Source organism: Azolla caroliniana, unplaced genomic scaffold (genome assembly GCF_043228905.1).
Source record: "Azolla caroliniana isolate FFs.n. ecotype wild unplaced genomic scaffold, voAzoCaro1.0.p SCAF_9, whole genome shotgun sequence".
Classification (NCBI taxonomy): domain Eukaryota; kingdom Viridiplantae; phylum Streptophyta; class Polypodiopsida; order Salviniales; family Salviniaceae; genus Azolla; species Azolla caroliniana.
In genome coordinates, this window is record NW_028230444.1 from 3,297,114 (window position 1) to 3,319,029 (window position 21,916).

At 38.6% G+C, this 21,916-nt stretch overlaps 3 protein-coding genes across 3 annotated transcripts; 1 reads left to right on the top strand and 2 right to left on the bottom strand.

Annotated features, from left to right (window-relative positions):
- Positions 1–1,159: 1,159 nt before the first annotated feature.
- Positions 1,160–1,765, bottom strand: LOC147859888 (histone H2B.11-like). Its single transcript, XM_087325041.1, has one exon. It carries the CDS (start codon positions 1,730–1,732, stop codon positions 1,292–1,294), a length of 441 nt encoding a protein of 146 aa, XP_087181167.1. The 5' UTR covers positions 1,733–1,765; the 3' UTR covers positions 1,160–1,291.
- A 12,372-nt stretch (positions 1,766–14,137) lies between these two features.
- On the top strand, positions 14,138–14,838 carry LOC147859889 (histone H2B.11-like). The gene has a single exon (XM_087324723.1). The coding sequence runs from the start codon at positions 14,172–14,174 to the stop codon at positions 14,610–14,612; it is 441 nt and encodes a 146-aa protein (XP_087180849.1). The 5' UTR covers positions 14,138–14,171; the 3' UTR covers positions 14,613–14,838.
- An 827-nt stretch (positions 14,839–15,665) lies between these two features.
- On the bottom strand, positions 15,666–19,182 carry LOC147859890 (putative protein phosphatase 2C 58). Its single transcript, XM_087324721.1, has 5 exons — positions 19,034–19,182; positions 18,597–18,848; positions 17,859–18,135; positions 17,306–17,460; positions 15,666–15,876 (listed from the first exon to the last, which is right to left on the bottom strand). The coding sequence occupies exons 1-5, from the start codon at positions 19,049–19,051 to the stop codon at positions 15,739–15,741; spliced, it is 840 nt and encodes a 279-aa protein (XP_087180847.1). The 5' UTR covers positions 19,052–19,182; the 3' UTR covers positions 15,666–15,738.
- Positions 19,183–21,916: the final 2,734 nt, after the last annotated feature.

Below are 21,916 nucleotides of genomic sequence, written 5' to 3' on the forward strand. Positions count from 1 at the left end.
ATATCGTTATTGTCACGCCCATCTATTTCTCGTTCTTGTAGACACCTTGGATTGCAGTACACACCATAATTTGGGCAATCCAATGCTCTCAATCATGAAGGCCCCTTCATAGAATCATCCTACCTATAGAAACATTCAATTTTTGAAAGGCTTCCTCGCATCCCAAGCAAATTTTATCGATCGGAAGCCTCATCGTCCCAACAATAATTGCTAGTCGAAATCCATCGACTTCCCAACCAAATTGTTGATCACATAATAGACTTGGAACTTATTGTTCATGTCCCATGGAATACACCAATCCCAACTTTCTCAAACTACCTTCGAAATTTAAAAATCCATACCACTTCATGAGTATCAAATATCACTGATTGCAATTGGCTACTTTTTTTAACTCTGAAGGCAAGCCTCACAAACATCTACTTATAAAAACTGTTTGTAACCGACGGTTTGAACACACCCAAACAAACAAACAAATCCTCGACAGAATTAAGAACTAACACTTCAAAGAAGGAATGAACATAAAATGGTTCCACCAGAAGAAAAAAAAATCAAATTGTTCCATTAAGTTTTGCCCTGATACACAACACATCGTCATTCCTATAGCTTCTATTCCTCTGACTTGCGGAATTCGTTATTTATTAAAGTGGTATGCAAATTATGCCGTTCCTCCATCAGTCAGATGCTCCATCAAAATCCATTTGAAGATATTAAATATTAGCAACCTCAGTCTCAAACACAATATCCAAGTAGAATGAGCGAATGAATACCTCAAGCTCAAGCTCAATGGTATTTTCACATAACTGCAATGCCAAATTGAGACTTCAATTGCAGATCGTTCAACATAAGCACGTGAAGCCATATTAAATTCCTCTCTCATTGTGAGGAAAATTGAACATTCTATAACTGAATTCAATTATAACGTGTTACCATCATCCAGAGTATAACAATACCCTACAATCCAGAATCATCCACATGCTCTTAACTATAAGGATCACCACCACCATACATCATAGAATCCTTCAACATACAAATCAAAAATTAAGTTACTTCTCAGACGAAAAACTTTAAACTTCATAATAGATGTCAAGAGGTAACACCAAAACAGAGGAACAAAATTTACATTTATGACAACCATCGCCTTTCACAAATGAAACAACACTGTGACTATTGTTTGACATGAATTACCACATAGACACAAACGTAACCGATGCGAGTGTGAAATTCACAGAAAAATGGTGGTGTTCACAAACACCTTTGTTTTCAGAGTATAGATGCTAAGAAAGCTGCCTTCTTAAGCACTGGTAAACTTGGTGACGGCCTTTGTCCCTTCAGAGACAGCATGCTTGGCGAGTTCTCCTGGGAGGATGAGGCGAACAGCCGTCTGAATTTCCCTACTAGTGATGGTAGGCTTCTTGTTGTATCGAGCAAGGCGAGCAGCTTCCTGAGCGAGCTTCTCAAATATGTCATTGATGAAGGAATTCATGATGCCCATGGCCTTGGAAGAGATACCCGTGTCAGGGTGCACCTGCTTGAGCACCTTGAAAATGTAGATCTTGTAGGTCTCGATGCTCTTCTTCACTTTCTTCTTCTTCTTGTCCCCCTCCTTAGCAGAGGAGGCAGAAGGCTTCTTCTCCGCAAGAGGTTTCTTTCCAGCAGGCTTCTTGCCTCCCTTCACAGACTTGATCGCCTTCTGCTCGGCCTCTGCAGGAACTTCTTTGGATTTGGGCGCCATCGCTAGATAATAAGGAGGGATTAAAACACAGAAAGACTAATTAGGATAGATGCTTAGGAGACAGAATAGACAGATACGCAAACGATGATGGAAGACGTCGCACTGCGCTTGGTTTTATATATTGAAATGGGGGGGTAATATTGGACCAATCAGATTTTGAGTTGAGCCGTGGGTCGGATCGACTGTATCCACCGCACGATCTACGAGCCTTCTCACCGTCCGATCTCCCCCTCTCCCCCCCCCCCCCCCCCGAGTCTTTTGAGTTTCCCGCCCACATCAGCTTACCAAATATTTTTTAAACTTTCAAAAATTGTTATAGGCCGGCCATGTGAAGACCATTGTGAATTAATTTGTCCTTATGCCCATCCCCCCCCCCCCCCCCAAAACACACACACACTTGTTGGCAATGACGCCGGCCAGAAATCCATCTTCACATGAATTTCACTCAATAACCCCTCCTCTTTGCAAGAGTCGTGCTAATAACGCCCCATGTCCTAAATGTGTCTGCTTCTTGCCCAAAGTTGTTTCGCGCATATTGTAACAAACACAACAGCAAAACATAAGGAAGCTTATGGCAGACGATGAGCTAAACATCCCTTGGTATCAAAACCCATTGTTGCAATCACCCCATGTAGGTGCTTTGCTAACAAATTGTTAATCTTCGGTTTCCATGATTGTGTATTTATGTACGTAAGTTTTAAGTCTGTACATCCTTTAATACATTCATTATTTTTCCTCAAGCATTCACTTCACATTTACCAAGTCTTTGCCCACTCTTGTGCCTCCTGACATGTTCGTTCTTCTTTCTATGCATTGTTGATGGTTGTACACTTTTCTAATTTAATAATAGTTCAAATGGCTCGAATGATAGTGGGTGTCCGAGTATTATTGTTTCCACACTCCACAAACATAACGAGAGCAATTCACACGTATGGGTTATAACAAGAAATAAATATGCCATAACTAATGTAAGTAGACCAGGCTTCTAGACATCCTCTATACGGTATGCATAACCTTCCCGTCCAATAATCTCCTTTACATTAGAACCCAGAAGCATGTGGTCATAACTATAAACATTGAAGAGAAGTTAAATATGTTCGTTTATAAGTCTTCAATAGAAGTAAAATTTGACCACGCATACAAGCTCATAATGTGATTGGCACTCGTTTCAATAATAGAAATTGATCAAAATTTAGTAGCATTTTGATCACAATCATTTAATAACAAATACGCATCACTTGTTGAAGTTGGTTGACAATGGTGAAAGAAGTAGTATGTGACTAATTGATCCATTTTAAACATCTATTTATCTTTCTACGACCTGTCAATACAATATACAAACCCAATGAAGGTTCATATTTAGTTATTGCCCATAAACTTTCTTTAATTTGACTTCCATCAATCATTATCAATTGGCCCCCTAAAATATGTTGACATCCATATTCCACCAAGTGTCAAATGTTAAATGTTTATTCTTGTAAACAAACATTTATCAAAATAGTCCCTTAGTTGGACAATAGGTGTTTCTGAACTATTCAAATATAATTAGACAATCCTTGCACGAGGAGTTGTGCCCCTTTGGAAAACATTGTAACCTCAATGTATATAGTTCATGAATGAACCTCCCTATCAAGTGCTCTCAATCATCAAAAAGTGAAAAATAGCATTAGAGTGTGAAGTTGAGAATTTCCTTGTCTAAGGTCTGTCTTCAACCTTCACCAACACAAATAAATCTCTTGCCCACCCTATTCTCGTGCATTCAAACTCAAAATTCCTAGTTGTACAATAGTAAAAATATGCATCTATTCCTTCATTATACTACATCCACATGGAAGCAATTATAAAGTGCATGTTGAATTCGTGAGCATGTTGGTGTAGCAACCATTTGACCATGTTACAATGACAAGGCTAAATAATCGCCCATTTGTAATGGCTCCCATGAGCTAGATGACAACTAATTCCACTTTCATTATTTGATGGCTTAAGTTCTGTGGTAAATCTATAACTCCTACATGTCATCAACACCAAGGCGATCTCGTAGTTCTTGTATCATCGGATTGATGAGGTCGATAACTCTAAATTTTGAACCCTTGATGTTATGAGTTCATATTTGACGTTGTGGATATATTGCCATTGCCAATAGAATGTGTTGGAAATCAATGATGTTGCTAAATAATTGTTAAATAAATCTACCATATGCAATGGATGTGAAGCAACGGTTGGTTATATATGCATGTCTAACGTCTAGTTATATGTAAGAGATTATGAATGGTACTATTATACATACTAAAACTACGAGTTACTCTCTCAAATTGCTTATTTTCTTGTTTAATATTGATGTATTGGTGAGAGAAATATGTATAATACATGCATAAAACATTATAATGTTAAAAAAATACCTTAAATATTATACTCACTACTCAATTGATTACAAAATAAAGATATCTTGATTACCACATCTAGCTATAGGTTGAATGTGACCTTTTTTTACCATCCACAAGGAGGCCAATTCTGACATATGGGGCCAAATAAACATATTACCTTGCATGCGTCTCCTTCCTAAGAAGGGGGATTACTACTCTATAATAAAAACTCTCAATGGGAAAAATGTATGGACATATGTGTTCGCAATTTTATTATTATAGAAGTTTTTCTTTAATAGTATTAAGAAAAAACGCCCAAAGGCTACAACTTGAACTTGTCAGCCCAGAAGGTTACAACTTTTTATGTACAATGATGTAAAATAATCCTAAGACCAAATATCGAACTTTGTAGAAGGTGTTGGAATTTGTTAATATTCAAGAAAGAGTCCATGGAAGTCGATAGTGTCATTGAGGCTCTTGAGTTGACATTATGAACGAGGGCAACTTTGTCCATAAGTGACGAAGCTTTTTCCTTCTCTTGTTCACAATCTTGGGGAACCATGCATATTATCATACTGGCCACGAACTACTGCCAACAAGTTCTCCCATATCTCACATAGCACATATGTGCTCGCCTTTCTCGGTGAAGATCTGAGTATGACATTTAAATTATCATGTTCATCTAACAAAGTCACCATACTTCTCTTGAATCAACTTATATGTTGACCATGCAATAAGTCATATTCATCCTCAACTAGATTTTCATTGCACGCCTTGCATATCTTCATATTCAGTTGATGATGTTGCGATGCCACCTGAACAACTAACTTGTGTGAGCAACTTCTAGTAAGTGTTAAGGTTTGTCAAGAGCCCCCCAAGAGCCAAAGCTCGAGGGGGTAGTAACATGCAATTGGATATGTTCTTGCTTTTTTAAACCTTGTTCCAGGGCCATCATCAAGGATTAACATTTGCAATGTGATAATATGATTTTGACATTTTAACATCTTACTTCATTCTTAGTGCCTCGAGCGATCTATCCTCGATGATCACATATTGCATACCATCACCTACAAGGTCCAATACATATTTTATTCCCTATACTTTAAACCATGTCAAGGCACAACCCACATGAAGGGATTTTGCGCTTATTATGTATTTATATCTTCCATGGCATAGTCTAAGCTTGTATTCTTCGTATATTGTGATATACTTATATACTCTTTGCATGACTAACACTCCTCTAGGCTTAACAATTATTTCTATATAGCATGAAATGATATATTGTTAAGGGTTGTATTCCAAAATTGTCTACATAAGAACAATTTTTTTGTTTTCTTTATATAAGTCAAAACGTCGAGTGAGATAGTGCTACCTTGCCTTCAACTCAAAAAATGAACATGTGGACCATCATACCATTGAATAACATCAAATTCACTTCCCATTCTCGAGTATCGCGTTGTTTGCATTGATTCTGAAAAATATGATAGGATCAAATTGTAGCATATTCTCTCACCTATGGTGTCAGAGCACCAAGATAAATACATTGTTGGGCATTTTCTAGAATGCAAAAGACACTAGAATTGGTTTTACAATGTTTTTGGGTGGCCTCAACATTGTGCTTCAATTGAATTTTTTATATCCAAAAAAATGTTACTTCACATTAGTTAGCAAACCGAATACAACAAAGTTCAACTCGAATCCACAATGGGATCAATATATACAACACGGAGGAACAACTCTAATGTTTATCCTGGGTCAGACTAGCCACAAACACAAGGTGTCCTTCCGTATCACTTCACCAAAGGGGTGGTTACCGGTAGGATGTTAACCGGCAGTGATAAGATACTAATCCGTTGTTCCGGATCGGTCCTGGTATGGCAATATATCCCTGTTTGATTAACACGTGTAAAATATAAAATAAGGCACGGACGGTAGTAGACAAGATACACAATACTGAAATCCAAATTCAACTTATATTACTTTTGTGTTCATTACATTGCTTTCCAGATCCTTTTATAGGCATCCGGTTCTGATTACAAAACGATGCCAAACTGGCAACCGACTATGAATCGGTCCGGATCCAGATCGATGCAACTATTCCGGATCCGTCCGTTCCTATTATAATTATCACTAATAACCAATACTAACATCCATTCCCAACTCATCCCCCACTTGTCCTCCATACGCTGGCCAACATCTAAAACCAACAAAACTCACACGGACCTTATCCCCAACAAAATTGAAACAAACCCCAATTTACACCATCTCTACTCATCCAAACGTACTCTTTTTTTAGCTATACCTACATATTTACATCCCATGTACAATATTGGGAGCCATCCGTGGAAACAACAACCTAGGCACCTGGTAGTTCCACTTTGGTCTCGTTGAAGATTTGATCGACATGGGAGAACCACCCCCCCATTTCAACACGAACTTAGACTTCGCCCTTTGTGCATCATCTGATCCCCCCTAAATCGAGTCATATCGTCCATGCAACCATGTCACTAGCTCAAACTAGATATTTAGCATCACCTCACCGCATGAGAGCTTTTGCCACTGAAAAACAAACTTACAGGGCCTGGTCCAAATGTGCTAGACCGATAAGCACACCACCATAAGCCAAATCTCCTCAAAATATTCAGAATTTGTGATAGGTCTCACCCCATCACATAGGAACGCGCTACCACTTTGCATTATAAATCCATGTCCCTATGGGTTTAGGCTTAAACTTGACTAGGCCTTCATTATTGCATGAACCGCCCTGTCCTCTGTGTTAGTCGGTTCTTTCAACTTTAGGCTTGAATTGAACAGTCACCACATATTTGCCTGCCAAGGGCCACCATTCCTTGGGCACCAAAGGTCGGCTCTTTTCCAAAGGAGCACCTTCCACAATTCTGGTCCGGTTTGCAGATTTGACACCATAAGCTTACCATGTAGAGCCTTACTTTGGTGAATATGATCCACCAACCCAAGTCCTCACTAGTTCTTCGCCTTGATTAAACAACCCCACACCATTTTAGCTAACGCCATCTCATTGTCTCTTCTCGACCAAAGGAACCCTCCCACCATTGCCTTAATGGTTTTGGTGCAAGCTTTGTCTAACATCCAACATGCCATCAAGTGCCACATGGTAGCCAACAAATATATGGTTAACCACAACCACCCTAAATGCAAGGGAAAGCTTTACTCATGCCCAAATACTAAACAACCATTCCATTCGGGACCCATTGAAAATCAACATCAGGACACCAAAGTGGTCATGGGTTTGAACTTACCAAGAAACCTCTTTCGGTCTTCTGTAAATTATTGTCATTGCCTTGCAAGTAGAGCATAATGTCATCTGCATACTCAGAGTCCAACATATCCTTGCTCGCGTGGACAACTAAACCCCTTATTCCTACATCAGGTATGTTCAAAAAGAAAGAGAATGCCTCTAAAATAAATAAATAAAGGTAGGGGGCCAACGGGCAACCCTGCCTAACAGACTTGCGTAACATAATCGATGGACCGCGATGCCCTATCACCAACACCCTACTCAAGCTTCCTTTGTAAAGGGACAACACAGTTGATCTCCATTTTGAGGGTAATCTCGGCCCCTCCATGACTTTTTCTAAAAAAGGACACTAAACTCTGTAATACGCTTTCTCAAAGTCCAACCAACATGAGATAAGCAATGTGTTGATTGGTTTTCTTTGCCAAGGGAATCGCCTCCCAAAATCTCAACACATTATCAGTTATGCATCTATTTTCCATGAAACCTGTTTGTCCAACATGGATTAGATCATGCACGTAGGGTTTTACCCTCTTGGTTAGTATATTGGCGAATATCTTATATATATAGTGTTGAGAAAAGTGATCGGTCTCCATTGACTTGCATCAGTTATTACACTTTGTACCTTAGGAATGGGAGCTATCATCCCCTCTTGACATTGCAAAGGTAAGCATCCAACATCCCATGCCTCTCTTAGCCCATCAACCAAATCAACCTTGATCACGTCCCAAAAAATTTCAAAAAAATCTCTTGATAATTCATCGGATCCTAGACAGGACGTTCTACAAATACCCACCAAAGCGTCCGCCACGTCTTCTTCCAAGAGAGGCCTTGAAAGCTGAGGTCGTGCCACATCTGAAATTCTATGTTGCATTCTCTCCAACACAAATTCTATCAATGCAGGTTGTTCGAGGATATTGGAGCTATTTGAAAGCAACTCACGATAGTGTGATGTGACCACCTCCAAGATCTCCGAAACATCCTCCAACATTGAGCCATATTCCTTAATCAACTTCAGCTTATAGCAACAGTTCATTCTAGGCTTTTTATAGATGAAATTACTTTTCCATGTGCTCCTTATCTTCCTTCTCACCTCCTCATCCTCAAAAAAAATTATGTTGATCCTTATATTGCATTCCCTTATGGCATCCTCTATCTTACTAGCGTTATCTTAACCGGCTTATGATCAGAGTAAGCTCAACCTGCGATGATTTCAACATTGGTTCCAAATTTTTCCAATTCCGAGCTTATGTAAATATTGTCTATGCGAGACATGCAAAAGTCATTCATACTATAGTTTGCACTTGAAAAGCTTAGCGAACTGCGTGGCTTTTTTAATACATGTCAAGCATCTTTCACACCCATTTGACCCAACAACAAATCCCATGAAACTAGCTCTAACCCCTGCACAACCATTTGCATGCCCCCCACCTTGTCCTCTTTGTACATAGTCATGTTAAAGTCCCCTTTGAGGATCCACGCATCTGCAATCGCCAGTCCATCAGCCAATTGCCTCCAAAAGAGGGCCCGCTTCATTGACAAATTAGGCGCATACACGTTTATTCTCCCGATAGATGGCACACCCCTCTATTATGGTGTCCTGTCCCAACACGACAACGTCTTGAGAATTCTTGATAAATGTAAAAACGCCCCCTTTCCTCCCATGCTCACCCTGAGTTGGGGACCAAACGTATGTCAATCCCCCTCAAGAGGATTGCCAATACTCAAGATCCTATTCGCACTCAGATGGTGCTCTTGCAACAACAAAATCTATGGGACCCCCTTGAAACTCGAGACTTTGAACTCTTGATGGAGGTTCTTCTCTTCCAACATACATTCACAACATCCTCTAGTTCCTGCACGTGGAAGTATAACACCTCATCGAGGGAGTCTACCCTCTCTTCTATGCATAGTAGCAATTGCTTTTTAATGCATGAATCATTGACCCGCCCACATATAATTCTAATATTCATCCACCTCACAATCTATTTATCCTCATTCCAAGTGATAGGCAAACTCTTAAAGTACTTGTGCACCCTACCTGCTATGGAGCTTGATATCCATTCCATATTGTTGGCTGAAACCTCTTGATCTGTCAAATTAAAAGATAAATATACATTCGGAAACTTTTTGCGTTCAGTGACAACTCATAAACCCTCAGCCCCGGGGCTTCCCCATGGCACAAGTCAGTCAATATCTTGAGAACATGTTGGCTAAACCTGCACACTTTTCAAAGTGATCTCTTACTGATCTTTTGGACTGAACAAAATTGACCGGGACTTGATCATCTACCCCCATACTTACTTGTCTTGTTGCTTGCAACTTCTGGGTTTCAGAACTAATGGGTGAGTTGTCTTGATACTTCCCATTGCGTAACCATTCTTTCACCGCTCTCGATAGTCTAATACTTCCACTTTATCAGGTGAAGGGGGAGCTAATGACATTTTCCCTACTAACATTTGCACTATTTAGCATGACATCGGGTGTGCACACTACCACCTCTTCAACATTAATTGTCCTTAGATCCTGTAGTAGAACCTCCTCTTCCCGCAATGCCTCAAAACTATTTCCCAACTTTACATGATGCATAGTTGTGGTTCGTTCTTGTTGCAATTGATTTTTACGTCCCAAAACCAGAGTCTCGTCTACTTTAGCCTTCTCCTTCTCAACCCCATTAATGGTGCTATGACCTTCCACCCCTATATTCTCTTGCCTAGCTACCTGCCCTTTGTCCTTTCCCACCCTCACGTGACCATTGATCTTCCTGGGGCATTGCTTAGCAATATGGCCCTTCTTTTTACAACAAAAACTTTGTCCATGTAAGCCATTGTATTCCACTTCCACATCTATCAGTTCCGCTTCTACATCATGAACCCTGACTATGGGGGGAGTTTGGACAAGCTTTGCATAATCACTCTAATCTTAGGGAAATCCCTGATTTTATCTACCATCGTGGCCTTTGAAGGACAAATTGTGCCAATCTTATCCCCAATCTTTGGCATCAAGGGGTATAATTGTCAAGGAAGTTTTGGAAACACCATGGAAATCATCTGAGGATTACCAAAATTTTTGTCTTCCTCCATAGCGTTGAAGTTAGCATGCGACTCCAACAAAAGAGCTCTTCCATATTTGAGCTCTACAAATTTCAGATCAATAATCCGCGATACATCACCCTCCTCGTCAACTTCAACATGGAAGAAAATTTGTCCCATATTATGCACATTCAGTATCTATGGGACCCTATCCATAAGAGCTACTTGCAGCAGGTCACGAACCATACCTCTATTAGACCTACCACTAAGTAGCTTACAAATGAATGAGCATTTCTTTAATATTTCAATCGCCGCATTCAGAATTTTGCTTTCTTCCTCAGACATAATAACCTCTAGTATCTCAGAGCTCACTTTCATGTCCATTTCTTTATCATGACCTGATCTTGGGCATGCATTATACGCCTGACCACATTCCTACAGAAGGTTTTCTACTTCCAACATGTCATACGTGGCTTAGCATAGTCCAATTTTTGTGACGACCTGCCTTGTAGCCCCTGCTGCCTACCCTCACTCATCACATGCCATAATGCATGGCTAGAGTGATCTCCCCCAATTGTTTGCCTCCCAACCTCATTATTCCAATCCTCTGCCACTCCCCACACTCTCGAGTCCTCGACACAGTGAAATATGGAGAGAACCATCTCCTTGCTGCTAAGAGGAGCCCTATCCTCCTCTTCCATCCAACCCGCATTGTCTATCAGATTGACTAATTCCTTACTCATTCTCCTATCTACGCCAATAATGTGTTTCCCTACTTCTTTTGGCATGTGTCCTACTTTTCTTCGACCCCCATTTTCAACCTGATGCTTCTCCCTATCCCTATTCCTACCTTGCAATGCATACCTCGACCCCACCAACCCTTGCCATTGTTACCTTAACTGACGTCATTGATGCCTTAACGCATGTTGTTGGCTCCTTCATCCAGATGTTGCTTTATCCTTGTGTAACCCTACTACTACCCTACACCCTAATTGACAAGACATACTTGACATTTGAGGAGGATGAGAGCTCAACATCGATCGAATGCGTTTGGAGCACACTTTGCAAGCCTAAACCCAGCCCCCCCATTTTTCGTGCATATACCTTGAGGATAGATTACAGTTGCTTCAATTGATAATTATCTTCATACATCTGATAAATGTGGTTCAACAAAGTTACTCCCACATCATCCCTGTGGATTATTACATCCATTGAATGATTCCAAAATCAATTTCCTTCAATTTTAATCGAGATCTTCCAAATTCTATGGTTTTTGATGTTACTGACATTAGAACAGTGCTCGTGATGCTTCAAGAATTATTAGAAGGATGATCGGATTGATATTTTACAATTTTGTATCTATAACACATGGAACTTGTTGATTTGAAGAGCCAAGATGGTATCATATGGAAAGCTTAAACATACCTAGCATATCACACCACCAAGTGTGAAGTATTAGAATAATTGCATTCTAAGTGCAATTTTTTCATAATCATATTTGTATGCATTATTGATATGCAAACATAACGTAGGTAAGGGTAGGTCACTAATATTTATAAAATTTAAGTGATAGGTATGTTCTCTAATATGATCGTGTAGTGTCATGATCTTTAAAACTAATGAATGGAGTCTTTAGAAAAACACATTTATTTGAGGGGATGAGGAAGAAGTATAAATACGAAGCTTAACTCCCCTCGTAAAACATATTACATAAGAAGGTTGAAGTTTTGAGGCACTAGTGATGTGGGCTAGGCTTTCATCGCAACAATCGTGTTACCTATTTGAAGGTACTAGTCATTATAATTTTTGTTAGTATGGGACGTCGGTGGTATGTTGGTTATGTCTTGATCATAGCTCGGGGATGGTTGAGAGGATCAAGTTCTTTAATCCAATCTATTCGCCTTTCTTCTGTTTTTATGTATTTGGTCTATTGATTAGTAAATTGTAATATACTCTTAGCAATTGCCATACATGACGACTCATTTGAGCAGTGTGGTTGGCATTCATCACATGCAAACATACGGGCACCAAGTGGCACTTAATCACATGAGAAGTCATGATTTGAGAAGTCAACCTATATGGTAATAATTAAACTTGCACCCATGCACTTATCTAGAAAAATAAACTCGAAAGTATTAGAAATTAGAGAATCTTCATTTGGAAATATTTTTCTTTTTCATTTTGTCATGTTCAAAGTGGCACGACGCTCAATAAATTGACCCAATCGATAATATTGTTGATGGCCCACTTGCAATGTGAGAATATGCTCAACAACACGATATATGATTCTCTCAATTAATTAGACACGAACAACACAAATATGTTGCTCTATTGGTGCAATCCACTCAGGCTTGCTCACTCAACCACTAGATTAAGGTCTTTTGTCTGATTAGCTCGACCACAAATGTGTTTAGTTCCAAGTTGTTGTGTGTTTCCATCGTTAGGCCTAAGCACATCCATCTAGATATAACCTCAACTTCCAACTAGCTTTAACCTCAAAATTTCTCCTTACGTACTTCCACTCTTCAAATCAAAGACACTGTTTCTATGCTCTAGGTCTCCAACATTGGTATTTACTTGGAATGCATCTTCGTGTATTATAAGAGTTACTCTAATCCTTGAAGTGATGATTACCAAGTCAATCTTAAATTTGATAGTTGTGAGTAAACTCTCGATGGTGTTGTTGCCATTATATCATGTTGCATTTCATGAAGAATGTAATACCGATTTACATGAAATCACGACCAATCTATAGGAATCATTCAAGGTTTTAAATATTTGTCTCTTAAAAACAAACATTTATTGGGTAGAAACTTAGATACTCGATTGATGCTCTAGGGAACGAGGTCCGACGCTCATTCTAGTTATCTTGCAACTAAAACCTATAGGATTTTCGAAGAACACTTGTATAGTGATATCCAATGTTGTCCTCTTCATAAATATTCGACAATTGCTCGTGTGAAGGACGCCAAACGCTCACAAAGAGGTAGTGTGACATAAAAATGCCTATATATATATAAGTTTGGATATATCTATGTCTATCTAGGCAGAGGATTTGGTTAAAAGATGCATCCATATGTATATATGCCCTACTTTATATATATATATATAAGTTTGGATATATCTATGTCTATCTAGGCAGAGGATTTGGTTTAAAGATGCATCCATATGTATATATGCCCTACTTTTTGGTTTGTTTGTTGCGTTTCGTGCATATATTTCTATTCGGCTAGTTCCACAGGACAACGTGGCCGAGGTTTGGGAGAATGATGGAACCATCTTTTTCTTGGGACATGGTAACAGAAGACATCCCTTGAAGCCTAGTTCTCAAGGACAAGTAGGTGGTCGCAATCCTTCATTTTTCATATGGGCGAGGAGAGCATAAGCATCTCCAAAGCCACCATTCCGAGGCTTCACAATGTATGTATGTACACACATATCTCTTTCTTTCGTTTGGTTTTTGTTTTGTTTTTTCGTCTTTTCTTGTTGAAATCGGGCCATTTTGCAATCGGACGGTGGAGATGCAAGCAAGTGGATCGTGCGGCGATAAGAGGGTCGATCCGCCCCAGGCCTCAACGCGCACTCTGATTGGTCCAACATATAAGATATGGGCTTTCTCCTCTACGCACGTCTGTATATAAACGAAAGCGTGGCCACATCCAATTCTGCTCCTGTTAATCGGTCTTCTACCTTCGGAACCTCATCTCTGTTCCTGCAGATCCTCTCTTGACCTAATTAGTTCCCAATCACACTCAATTCCTGCCCCTGCCATGGCGCCCAAGTCCAAAGAAGCTCCCGCTGAAGCTGAGCAGAAGGCCACCAAGTCTGTTCGGGGCGGCAAGAAACCTGCCGGGAAGAAGCCTGCTGCAGAGAAGAAGCCCTCTGCCTCCTCTGCCAAGGAAGGGGATAAGAAGAAGAAGAGAGTGAAGAAGAGCATCGAGACCTACAAGATCTACATCTTTAAGGTGCTCAAGCAGGTGCACCCTGACACAGGTATCTCTTCCAAGGCCATGGGTATCATGAATTCCTTCATCAATGACATATTTGAGAAGCTTGCCCAGGAAGCAGCTCGCCTTGCTCGATACAATAAGAAGCCTACTATCACAAGCAGGGAGATCCAGACGGCTGTGCGTCTTATCCTGCCAGGTGAACTCGCCAAGCATGCTGTCTCTGAAGGGACAAAGGCCGTCACCAAGTTCACCAGTGCATAAGGATTCCCGGGATTTCCTTATGTTCATTTAATCTCTTCATCCTCACTCCTGCGAACAATGGTGTTTTTTGACACCACATATTTGTTTGTAGGTTTTCTGACTCTCGCTCTAACTTGTTAAAAGCGGGATCTGCCCGACTTGCCTCAGTAATTTGGGTTTGCACACATGTACGATTACCATTGATGGCGTGTAATATAAATTGAAGATGATATTACACTTTAGATTACTCATTTATATCTACGCTGCTTGTGTTCCTTTTACTCTTTCTATTGTTGTATTTGCTGGTGGAAATTATTGCATAGTCGTGTCTATTCAATGGTTTCATGCGTAAACGGATCCCTTTTGTTATTTGCCGTCTAGCCTGAATGCGTGTTGCTGTAGCCATAAAAGAAATTATTCGTGTAGTCAGCCTTTTTTTTTCACTGGGATGAGGGAAGTACTCAGACATTTGAGAAACATGTAAAATCTTTTGTATTTTAAAGGCGGGTAAAGCTTTCATGTTAGCAGCACTGTTCAGATTTTGTTTAAAATTGGATATATAGTCACGGATACAAACACATTCAGTGATTTTAATAAACATATTTTTATCTATCGCTTTTGTATCTCACATTTTGACTATCGTATTGCTGTTCCATTTACCTTAATACTTGTTATGCTTAAATATTTAAATTTTCACATCTCAAAATATATGCCCTTACAAAAAGTTCTGCTTGGTAGCCCTTAACATTCTGTTCACATTTGGTATGAAGTGAACATAATATTGTGTATTCCTTGTTATCATCAAATTTTCAGCAGTATATATAGATTTAGCTGCATTGTTTCCTTGCTCTCTCTGTTTGTCTGTGTTTGGTTTTCAAGTGACACAATTTCTTCATTCCATGAGTGTCAAATATGAAATGTATCATTCCTCCAGACTTTCAAAGTTTGATAATAATTGTTTGCTCACGCTGATAAAAATATACACATGGCTACAGAACCCCATTAATATTTAGAATTTGAAATGAAGCCTATCTGCTGTGCTGAGAACCCCTCTTGTTCTCAACCCACATCATGTAAACAAACTTTTTAGGAGATGCTAGTTTTTTGAGATCATTATTATACGTATAAATTTACAGCGACAAAAAACTCATTTGAATCGAATCACAATGCATGATATGTCATCCTTGCTATTTCTTTCTAATGCAGCCTCTACCAGCATCTTGGCTGCTGATTCAGGATTTTTTACCTTACTTATCAGGTTAACAGCATCTTGATTCTCGATAACCTGGAAACAAATTACAGAAAAAGACTAAAGCTCGAAATAAATTGCTTCTTTTTAATTTGAATGAAACATGCTATAAAAAAGACCATTATTGAAACACAGTTTTTTGATAAGTGAGAAAAAATCATTGAAAAAGCGTATGTGGAAACCTATATCTATTGTTTTTTGATAAGTTGATACAAGTTAAAATCATAGGTGTTACACACAAATGGTTACCTCATTAATAATTCACGTGAGATCATGAGTTGAGAAAGTATTTTTTATCAATATCTATATTTCTAGTGGGGAACTTCAAAACGAAGTACATACCCACAATCTACAAACTTACAGTTCATAACAGTACTTGAAATAAAGTGTCTGTATAGAGATTTCAACAAATTTAAAACAATTACAAAGAGATTGTCTGAGAGAGTACTTAAGAAACAATGGTTAGTAATAGATGGCTGCCCAAATACAAGATGGATTCAGGTTACCAAAATGGTCCCAAGTGCCAAAAAAGGAAGACGGCCAAAAAACCAAAACAATTTTCCAAACTGTCAAACTGTGTTTGGAAACTAGAGTCGAGTTTGTTTACGCATAAAAGTTCTAGTCAATGAACAAGTCCATACCAAATGAAGCAGTGATTTCGATTGCGTATGATGTCTCAAATAGAAAATGACTAATTCTCCATTTGTCTAAGTGGAATTTTATTGAAAGTATACCTAATACGCATCACCAGAAGAACATCCTTTGTTTAAGCAGGAAATCTAGTTCGAAAGTGTAAAAAGTCCAACCCTTCCACCACACCTATGGACTAGTTATTTGATAGAGATCATTCACATAACCTTGAACCCACGGAGGTGGAGGTAGTAAAATGTAAATGTTATGAGCTGATAGTGCATTCGCACAGACACTTATGTTACCGTTCTCTATTGCCAATCACAGGAGTATATGTTATGAGCCTATTTAATGTCTCCAATGGTGGCACAGAAGCAACTGGAAGCAGCTGATCAAATATTCTGAACCATATGCATTTGTGATGTGGACCCAAATTATACAGCCTCATTGCCCATCCTCACTATGCACATCAAAGATAAGTTTGACACACACTCATTTGGCTACGAAGAATGGCATCGTCACTATGCACATCAGAGATAAGTTTGACACACTCATGTGGTTACGAAGAATGGCCAACTTGGCTCCAGATAGCGAAACAAGATACGGAAAGGGAACTCTATGGAGACTCTCACATCTCATGGACTTAACAACATCATTCCCCTGCCATTCCAACATGGATGCCATAGAACTACCTTCCAACCTCCAACCAATTTGGTGACAAAGGGACACTCTCTGATACGATCATCAAATGTGCCAAAAAATATTCCCACAAAGAGATTTCTAAACATAAAAAGTAAGTGATCTAGAAAGTATTTAGATTATGTATTTTACTAACCTTCCATAACCCGTCGCTGGCAAGGATGACAAACTCATCGGTTTGATCAAGCCACCTATCATCAATATGAGGTTCTGCACTCAAATGTTCCTTGAGATTCTTATCCCCAAATGCACGTGCTACTGCAAGCTGTCCATCGACTCTTGCCACATCACCTAGAAAAGAGAAGTGTGAAGTTTTCAGATAAACTAAAAACTCTTAAAGATCCTCATAAAACACAGCCCAAAGTGATGTGATGTATCTTATGTGCTCAATTAAAGATAAGTGTGTAGAAGCAAAAAAATTCCTTTTGATTTAAAAATAATAATGTTAGTGAATTTACAAAAGACATCTCTTTGTTGATAAAAATTCCATGGCTATGTTTTCACCTTTTAAATAAATAAACTTTATAAAAAGTTCTCAAATTAGGATTCTTAAAACAATAGGAAAACAGAGAGACAGCGGCTAACAAACAACAAAATCTGATAGCAATAGATTGTATTATCATTCTTGATGTCAAATATGACCAACGATACAAAAAGAAACATTTTCATGCAGTTGAACGAGAATGTACCTGGAAGAATACTCACATAGCCACCTCTACTTTCAATGTGCATCTTTTCTGACTCTGGTTCATGATCCATAGAAAGCTGAATAGCATTTCCACCTCTACAAAGAACTGCTCTTGAGTCTCCAACATTTGCCACAAGAAGCCTTCTTCCATTCATAAGCATAACTGTCACGGCTGTGGATCCGCCAACCCCTAGATCTGGAGATTTCTGTAAAATCAGATTGTCTGTCGATTCATATGCTTTCCGGATTGCATCAACTGGATTTGTCGAGAACTCGCTCTGGAAACAGCACAACCATTTATCAAGGGTTAGAACCATGAGTGGAATCAGAAGCTATTATGAAAAAAATTAAGAGCTATGTACAAGCCATCACAACCAATGTATAACGCCCGTAACTTCTTTCATGGAATCGTACATATGATCCTTCCAAACTACAGATTGCGACTATCTATCTCTCTTTCATTGGACATTAGCATATCATATTTAACTAAACAGATATTAAGAAAACAAATGCTAATATATGATTCCTTCTAATTCTAAACCCTAGCACCTATCACAAAAGAGAATCATATAGTACCCATCATAAAACCAGGCAGGAGAAACTTCAAAACCATAAACGATATGCAAGAGAACCATACACATTTATAAATAAACCATTAGAGATGACCCACACAAAACAATTAGCACGGAAAATGACTATATAAAAAGGATATATCTACAACAAGCAACAAAAAATCCACCTGGGAAATGATGGTCTGAAAGAGGTGGTTTTGCAGATAGTGAGGTACAGTATGGCTGAGATGACCATCATAGATCGCAAAAAACCCTAAGTCCAAACGATTGATTCTCTTGAATTCTGCATGATGATAATCTTCCATCAGATATTTTGACTTTCCTTTGACAAGACAGAATCCGTAGACAATGTTACTGTTCTGTTTACTTCTTCCTTTTCCTGTGTGATAAGCATTCGAAGACCGAAGCCTCAATGCAATCTGTGCAATGATTAAATTAATGGATTAGGTCACAGAAAGTCCATAGACTTCATCAAAATTGGGTACCAAAAAATCTGAGAAGAATTATAACAGGAGAAATTCCATGGATGATAAGAGAAGAAAACAAATCCAAGCACGGATGAAAAGCAGGAGAAACTCCGGAATTGGCACGGAGAAAGGCTTACTTTGATTTGTTTGAGCATTCTGTCTTCCTTTCTCGCGCGATTACCTTGACTCCCTTTCCCAAGCAGCAGGAAAGGTGAAGAAACGCGAAGCAGAATCAGGGTTCGGGTTAGAGGAAATGGTGGTGTGTGCACTGTGCAGAGAGAAAGGGGGGGAGATCGACGACTTATTCCAACCCAGACTTTAGCTTAACAGAATGTGGTCATGGATTAGCTGAACTGTCTCGGAATAAAGAAAGCAATAAGCAGTGAAAGTCGATACATAATACATATGTACCTACATACAATGATATATGCATACATACTCATACATACATACATACATGATACATGCATTAGCATACATACACATGCATACATATATAGTATATACATACATACATACATACATACATACATACATATAGACCTAGATTGTACACACACACACGCACGCACGCACGCGCACACACACACACATGTCAACGTCGATCAATTCTTCCTCAATTGTTCTTTTAGATCCTCGAGTGTGTGGCTCGCCTCTACCACCTTCTTTACTCGTGACTCTCATAAGCTTTATTCCTCATCGATAACTTACCATGGGCTAAACATCGGATTCCCCTTGTTATCAGATCACCCATTTGCCTCGTGGATGGCTTCGAGCTTTTAGAAGACAAGCCTCTCTCTCTCTCTGCATCGATTTATTTCCTTTGGAGAGAGAGAGAGAGATGTCAAACAATAGTTATGTATTTCCCCAAAATATGGATTCATTTGGGAGAAATTATAAGATATATCATTGTTGCATGGATCTTTGCCATTAACAACAAATGTTACACCTTGGGTAGATTGGTGGTTAAAGGATGGCACACGCTTGTTATGGGTCACTACAAATATATTTTATCACCAATGATGCAATGACATCATTACCTTGGCTATCACTAAAGCAGAGACGAGCACTAGGGTCAGGTACATGCTTCTTTTGCACCATTCTATTGGAGGATAATACACATAGGTTCATTAAATGTCCTATATAGCATATCAATTGGAAGTACTTATAAGTTATTTGACAAGTTTTAACCCGTTGTTCTTTGAGGCCTCAACAATGGTCCAAATGACGAGCAAGAGATATTGTTTTAATTTTTATGATATTGGGGACTGCAACAAAATTGGAATATGAGTAACACTTTGATGTTTGATAGTAGACATGGGGTGAAAACATATATGATGAAGTTGAATGGCATTCTTATATAGAATTTACGGATGTTAGAGCATGTGGGGATCATTTCCTCAAGTGCATATTTAGGGCTTCTAATGGATTTACAAGATATCCCTCTCCTAAATAGGTAGGTAGAGGAGACTAAGAACTTGTAACAAATAGATTTTACATACCATTAATATAATCTTGTGCTTTTAGAGAGAGAGTGAAAAATCCCAAATCGATCGATGTAGCTTGATTGGTAAGGCTGTCTAATGAAGACAAGGAGGTCACGGGTTCAACCACTGCATTCTATAGTGGCATCTAGTGAATTAAAAGAGATATGTATGGAGTATGTAACAGAGAGGTGAGATAATTAGGTTTTGAATCCAATACATAGTGCTTATAGTGTAACAACTTACCACTAGGGTAAGATACTAACATTTATAGATAAATAAAGAGGTGAGAAATGTGGGTTTCAAACCAATAGTGTAAAAGACTTACCTCTAGGGTAAGCTAATTACAATAAAAAAAAAGACGACGACTTGCTAATTACAACTAGAGAGAGATCCTCAATGATCTAGGTATGGCCAGAAGTTTCATGGTATATTTATTGTTGAATTGTTTGTATATTGGATATGCAGGTCTTCTCCATGCATGATCTTCATGTATGGTTGGATAGTATATTTATTGTTTAATTATTTGTATATTGGATATGCAAGTCTTCTTCATGTATGATCTTCACGTATGGTTGGATAGTTATGGTATATTTAATGTTTAATTATTTGTATATTGGATATGCAAGTCTTCTCCATGTATGATCATCACGTATGGTTGGATAGTTATGGTATATTTAATGTTTAATTATTTGTATATTGGATATGCAAGTCTTCTCCATGTATGATCTTCATGTATTCTTGAATAGTTATGGTATATTTATTTTTTAATTGTTTGTATATTGGATATGCAAGTCTTCTCCATGTATGATCTTCATGTATGGCTGCATAGTTTTAGTATATTTATTGTTTAATTATTTGTATATTAGATATGCAAGTCTTCTTTCTATGATGTTATTGTAAGGTCTTGAGTGTTTGGTCAACATAGAGATGTCCTAATTATCATAGCCTAACTACATAGTAGTTCCTTATTGGAAGATGTTTTAGACATCAATTTTACAATGGGTCCTTAAGGCTATGCTTGTTATTGGCTTCCCAATTGTCCTAACTATGAACCATTGGAATCAGCTTTTGAATTTGTTTGTAAAGTTATGGGCTCATATGGAGGTCAATAAAGAAGAAATGATGCAAATATGTCTCAACTATCTATCAATGCTTTGGTCGTCTTAGAACTATTGTCATACTAACCTAAAATCAATTAGTTTATTAGAAGAGAACCACAATACAAAAGACAAATAATTTAGTCATAATCAGGATGTTTGAGACGATTCTAAAGCTAATTGTAATGGTTTAAGGGTGGGAAACAACCAATCATAGGACAAACCTATAAAGAGCTATGACACATGGGAACACATGGTGGTTTAGTCAGCTTAGTGTTGGCCCTTGGGCTATGTAAACGGGACTAACTCTAACCCTCATTAAGATATCATGGGATGTTGAGGAGACTTCCAAGTTACGTGACAAGATGATATTCAATCATATAGACAATGATATTTTATTTTCATTTTTTGTCATTCTCTTGGGGGATGGTCAATG

Coding starts and splice junctions, on each gene's coding strand:
- LOC147859888 (XM_087325041.1), bottom strand. CDS start 1,732: ATGGCGCCCAAATCCAAAGAAGTTCCTGCAGAGGCCGAGCAGAAGGCG.
- LOC147859889 (XM_087324723.1), top strand. CDS start 14,172: ATGGCGCCCAAGTCCAAAGAAGCTCCCGCTGAAGCTGAGCAGAAGGCC.
- LOC147859890 (XM_087324721.1), bottom strand. Junction 18,136..18,596: donor TTCAGACCATCATTTCCCAG/GTGGATTTTTTG, acceptor TGCTGTTTCCAG/AGCGAGTTCTCGACAAATCC. Junction 17,461..17,858: donor CTATGTGAGTATTCTTCCAG/GTACATTCTCGT, acceptor TCTCTTTTCTAG/GTGATGTGGCAAGAGTCGAT.